The sequence below is a fragment of the Monopterus albus genome, unplaced genomic scaffold, assembly GCF_001952655.1.
Source record: "Monopterus albus unplaced genomic scaffold, M_albus_1.0 scaffold166.1, whole genome shotgun sequence".
NCBI classification, from domain to species: Eukaryota; Metazoa; Chordata; class Actinopteri; order Synbranchiformes; family Synbranchidae; genus Monopterus; species Monopterus albus.
This window is the reverse complement of record NW_018128046.1, coordinates 1,489,110-1,494,461: the sequence shown is the minus strand read 5'-3', so window position 1 is coordinate 1,494,461 and position 5,352 is coordinate 1,489,110. Positions and strand designations below refer to the sequence as shown.

The 5,352-nt window shown below is 41.0% G+C and overlaps 1 protein-coding gene across 1 annotated transcript in view; it reads left to right on the top strand.

Moving 5' to 3' along the window:
* The window catches only part of tmod4 (tropomodulin 4 (muscle)), a 16,902-nt gene that overhangs the window by 6,927 nt on the left and 4,623 nt on the right, over positions 1 to 5,352 (top strand). The window contains exons 3-5 of the mRNA XM_020615504.1: positions 705 to 889; positions 1,490 to 1,646; positions 4,270 to 4,389. Coding sequence (XP_020471160.1) covers positions 788 to 889; positions 1,490 to 1,646; positions 4,270 to 4,389 — 379 coding nt within the window. The 5' untranslated portion in view covers positions 705 to 787. The remainder of the gene's footprint in view (positions 1 to 704; positions 890 to 1,489; positions 1,647 to 4,269; positions 4,390 to 5,352) is intronic.

Here is a 5,352-nt window from a genome sequence, read left to right as displayed (position 1 = left end):
CCCTCTGTTTTCCTTCCTTCACTTCTGTGCCTCACTCGGCCTCTTTGCCTTTCAAACTGCAAGGCATCACTGGGTGGTTGTTCATCTCACATGTAAGGTGAAAAATGGAGCTTATGTAGTGTAGTGTACAGTACGTATATGACCTGCAGGCAGTGTGCAACCTCTGTCCTCCTGGCTCCTGCAGCTTTATTAATGGAAATGCATTTGCTATTATTAACATGCCATCACTGAAACACTCTGGACATGGCAGCCGGTAAGCTCAATGAAGATCATGAAACCATTTGGTTTACAAAATGCTTGAAGTCCTGTCAGGGGCCACAGATGAAATAAATGCTGGTTAATTTATAGTTTTGTTAGATAGTTTGAAAACTTGAGTGTGCCCTGGTGTCTGAGGGGTTAAGGTGCAGACTGTGGCCTGAGACGTCTTTTGGCTGTACGTTACACATAATACAACAAATGACAATATGAGCATGATAACGTCATAAGCTACATAGGTAATAACACAATGTGTGTTATGATATGATGAGATATATATATACTGTAATATGTAACAAACATGATGCAATACCCATAAATATGAACAACACAATGTGATACAACGCAACACAGCACAACACAAAGTCAATCAAGTTTGAAATAATGTGACGTGACACCAAAGACATCAAAAATTCTCACTGTGATCCCCCCCCCTTCTTCTCTCACAGTGCCCTCTCACCCAGGGGTGTGTAGCAGTGTGTGTGAGTGTGTGTTTGTGTGTGTGTGTATGTGAGTCGCAGCCTCAGGAGCCATGTCAGACCCCAAAGACATCGATGTGGATGCCATCCTCAAGGCCCTCAGCCCGGAGGAACTGGATCAGCTGGATTATGAGCTGCAGGAGATGGACCCAGAGGTACTGAGGAGCACTTGATTTGTCTTAACGTGCCAGGCGGTTGACTTCTCAATATTTTGTGCAATGCCACAAGGCCTTTGTGGTTAGGTCATATGTCTTGCAGGGTTTTGTTCCTCCAGGTGGTCAATCAGTTTGTTCTGGTTGTACCTCACAGCAGCTTGTTAACTGTCAGAGGTACAAAGACCTGCAGGATATGTGACGGCAAAGGCAGGAGGTGCTTTCAGCTTTCACTTTAACGCCATCATGTCCCTTCACTGAGCCCACCAGTGATCAAATCTGTTACTACAAGAAGGGAACAGCATGAGAACAAGGGCCAACAATCAAATGAAATAGGAAATCAGGCAGTGTTCTCCACTGGTTAAAGCAAGAGTTGCCATTCCAAACTTTCACAGTTTAAAGTACAATACTTCAGATTTTCTCCCTTTTAACAATAAGTCAACATACAGTATAAATGAATACACAGTGAAAGTAGAATATCAGTGAACTTGACATTACATTTTACTGTAGATTTTAATGCTCTTACACACCATCAAATCTTTGTAACATGCATGTAGAACTAAACTCACATCAATAACAATAATTTACTTCCTGTCCTCCCAGAATGCCTTGCTGCCAGCTGGCTTACGGCAGCGTGACCAGACAAAGAAGAGCCCAACGGGGCCTTTTGATCGTGATGCCCTGATGCAGCACTTGGAGAAGCAGGCTCTGGCGCACCCGGACAGGGAAGACCTGGTGCCCTTCACTGGGGAGAAGAAAGGTGGGGGCTTGGTGCTCATTCTGAAGACCTCTGCCAGATACACTGCCTCAAATACTGAAGTTTACATTCAGTCTTGCAGCTAGACAAGGCATATTTGTATGAACAACACACAAGATCTCTACTAAGTCTTTTGTAATTTCAGACCTCAGCGCCAAGGGTGTGACACCCTTGGTGCTGGAGATCCACTGGAGGTCATAACAAAGATGGACTGAAACAGAAAAATCCAAACTGTCTTCTCAACAGTGTGGGAGAGCACAACGCTGCACACGTTGACCTTTTGTTTTTATTTGGTATAAAGCTTCACAAACCAGATAGAATGGTTAACATTAGGCATTGTTCAGTTGCTGACCTCCGGGTGTTCTCAAACAGATACACTACTAAATGTGGAGCCTCAGGAACATTTCTATAACGTCACTAATTTGACATTTAGTGCTTTCCACAGTATTATCCTGGTGACATTATGAAGTTCATACCTCGGCGTACAGTTATGTGAAAAATGGGTCCCACTGCCATCAGCTGTACCACTGCTGATTGTACCAAATAATACATTCTGGCTTATCTCATAAATAAAAAATACAGATGAAAAGCAATTTGAATGTTTTAATTGCACACAGTAAGACTGAAGGTAAATGTTTCCTTCCTGCTGCTGCTGCATCTCCATCACATGATCCCTGGGGAGAAACACCTTTCCATCAGGTTTTGACATTGCAATGTTTGCATTTGCATTGCATCAGCAGAGGTTTCTTAATTATAGAATTACCACATATGGTGCACTGGATAAAAATTGAAATGGTACAGCAGCTCTTTACCCCCAGTTTGTGCATGTCCTGTTCCTTCTCCCTCACAGCTGTGCAGTACTGTACTCTGTGATGCACCACTGCACAGCAGATCAGGCTGTGTTGGGATTTTACAGCTCACTGAGTTTTGAGGCCATTTTCACCATAGCACTGGGAACTGACTTGTCTGAGACCTTTTGTACTGTAGTTCCCATGCAACACATCTAATAAATATGAAAAAGAAATGCAACGGGCAAATTTATGTTGTGTGTAAAACTAGCTGCTTGGAGTCACAAATGAAATTGTGACGCAAAGAAAAAGACAAAAGAACACAGTGAAACACTGGGTTTATTAGAGCTGTCTGTGAAGTGACGATAAGCCCTGGTTTGCTTGTATTTTGGGAAACATGATCTGAACAGAGTTTTTACTCAAACAGAGACAAATATAAGGCTTGAGAGCTTCAGACTGCTGAACATAAAGGCCAGATTTGTGCAGTATACGACTGATTGTTGTCCTATGGACAGAGTCTCCCACCTCAGCTGTAGATCTCTGCAGTTCATCCAGAGTGATCATGGGCCTCTTGGCTGCATCTCTGATCAGTCTTCTCTTTGTATGAGCTGAAAGTTTAGAGGGACGGCCAGGTCTTGGTGGATTTGCAGTGGTCTGATACTCCTTCCATTTCAATATTATTGCTTGCACAGTGCTCCTTGGGATGTTTAGCTTGGGAAATCTTTTTGTATCCAAATCCGGCGTTAAACTTCTCCACAACAGTATCTCGGACCTGCCTGGTGTGTTCCTTGTTCTTCATGATGCTCTCTGCGCTTTAAACGGACCTCTGAGACTATCACAGTGCAGGTGCATTTATTCGGAGACTTGATTACACACAGGTGGATTCTATTTATCATCATTAGTCATTTAGGTCAACATTGGATCATTCAGAGATCCTCACTGAACTTCTGGAGAGAGTTTGCTGCACTGAAAGTAAAGGGGCTGAATAATTTTGCACGCCCAATTTTTCAGTGGTTTATTTGTTAAAAACGTTTGAAATATCCAATAAATTTCGTTCCACTTCATGATTGTGTCCCACTTGTTGTTGATTCTTCACAAAAAATTACAACTTTATATCTTTATGTTTGAAGCCTGAAATGTGGCAAAAGGTCGCAAAGTTCAAGGGGGCCGAATACTTTTGCAAGGCACTGTACATCTTCCTTCCTCTTAGACTCTGACTGTACATTCACTTGTTTGCCTTCTTTTTATCTGCCTTCTCATTTCCGACTGCCCTCCTGTTTTTCCTTAAAAAGTCCCTTGTTACAATTAAAAGCCCTGCACTGAAAATATCACTTAAGTAAAAGTACAAAAGCATTAGCATCAAAACATACTTAAAGTACTAAAAGTAAAAGTACTCATTATGCAGAATGAAACATTTAACATTAATGTATTTCTTATTACAATTACTGATGCATTATTGTGTACACCACATTTAATGTTGCAGGTGGTCAGGGGCGGGCTTATTTTTAACTAGCTTATATTATTATAATGTGAATTACTGCTGGGTAGGAAGTGAATTTTCCACTGAAGATTAATAAAATATTACGATCATACTGTTAACAGTTTTAATTAAGCTGGTTTTGAAAAGTAACTAAAGTTATAAAATAAATATATTGGAGCCAAATAATACATTAATTGCTTTCTAAAACGTAGTGAAGTTGAAGTTTTATGTAGCACAAAATGAAAATAGTCAAGTTAAGTACAGATTCTCAAAACTGTACCTAAGTACAGTACTTCAGTAAATGTGCTTAGTTACTTTTTACCACCGCTCTTAATCCATCTTGTCTGTCTATCTGCAGGAAAGGCCTTTGTGCCTAAGAAAGCACCCGAGATCCCCAAGCATGAGCAGGTGTTGCTGGAGCCGGAGCTGGAGGAGGCTCTGAAAAACGCAACCGATGCTGAGATGTGTGATATTGCAGGTTAGACCAACAGTGTTGCTGCTACCACTGCTATTAGTAGAAGGAGTAGTGACATTACTCCTCTACCACTTATCCTGTTTAGATAACGAGGGATGAATGTCACAAGTCTAACAAACACACCCTGAAGACATGCTATACATTGTACACGCATTCTCTGCACAAATGTTTGCAGTAAAATTCACACTGCTTCCTTGCAATTGAGTTCACCTTCTATAGATCAGCTGTAGCCTCTGACCAGTTTGGAAACCACTGAGTGGTTTGTGGTGGAAATGTGGAGAGATACTAGAGAGGAGTTGGGTCTGTTTCACACCAGATAACGTAATGGGTATGTAAGTAATAACATAAAGGGAAATTGCTGCATTGCATTAATTGCTATACTGGAACAGTTATTAGAATTATTAGTGACACCTTTTGTTTTATAAGAAACTGTCTCTAGGTCTTTGAATCTGATTCATTTGGAAATGAAGAAAGCACTCTGATGCTAACAGAAGTTGGCAAAATTACATGAGAGAGCAAAAATGGCATGTAACAAGATGGACATATTCAGGTCTGGTGTCAGCAGAACAGGAGAACAGTGTGTCCTTTTTCATTTGCACAATAGAAACGAGTGATAAACATGTTCATGTTCTTGCTAATGTTATTTCAGTCATTCTACTTGGCTGCTTTTGATTGTAGTTTGCCCGGTAAATAAAAAAAGCAGTCACATTATGCATCAAGAGGGATGTGGCATTTCCTCCAACAAATCAGTATCTCACCCCCGTTATATCCATCAGCAATGGGATTGTGATGTCACTGCGGATAGGCTGATTATTTCAAACAGGATATGCTGCAATCTCACCTCAGTGGAAACTCATCATTCTTAGAATCATCATTACACCTGTGCGTTTCCTGCGAATGCCAAAATTTCTGCTGTGAAGAATGTCTATTCTTTCTATGATGTCATCTGTTTGTCCACACACTGTT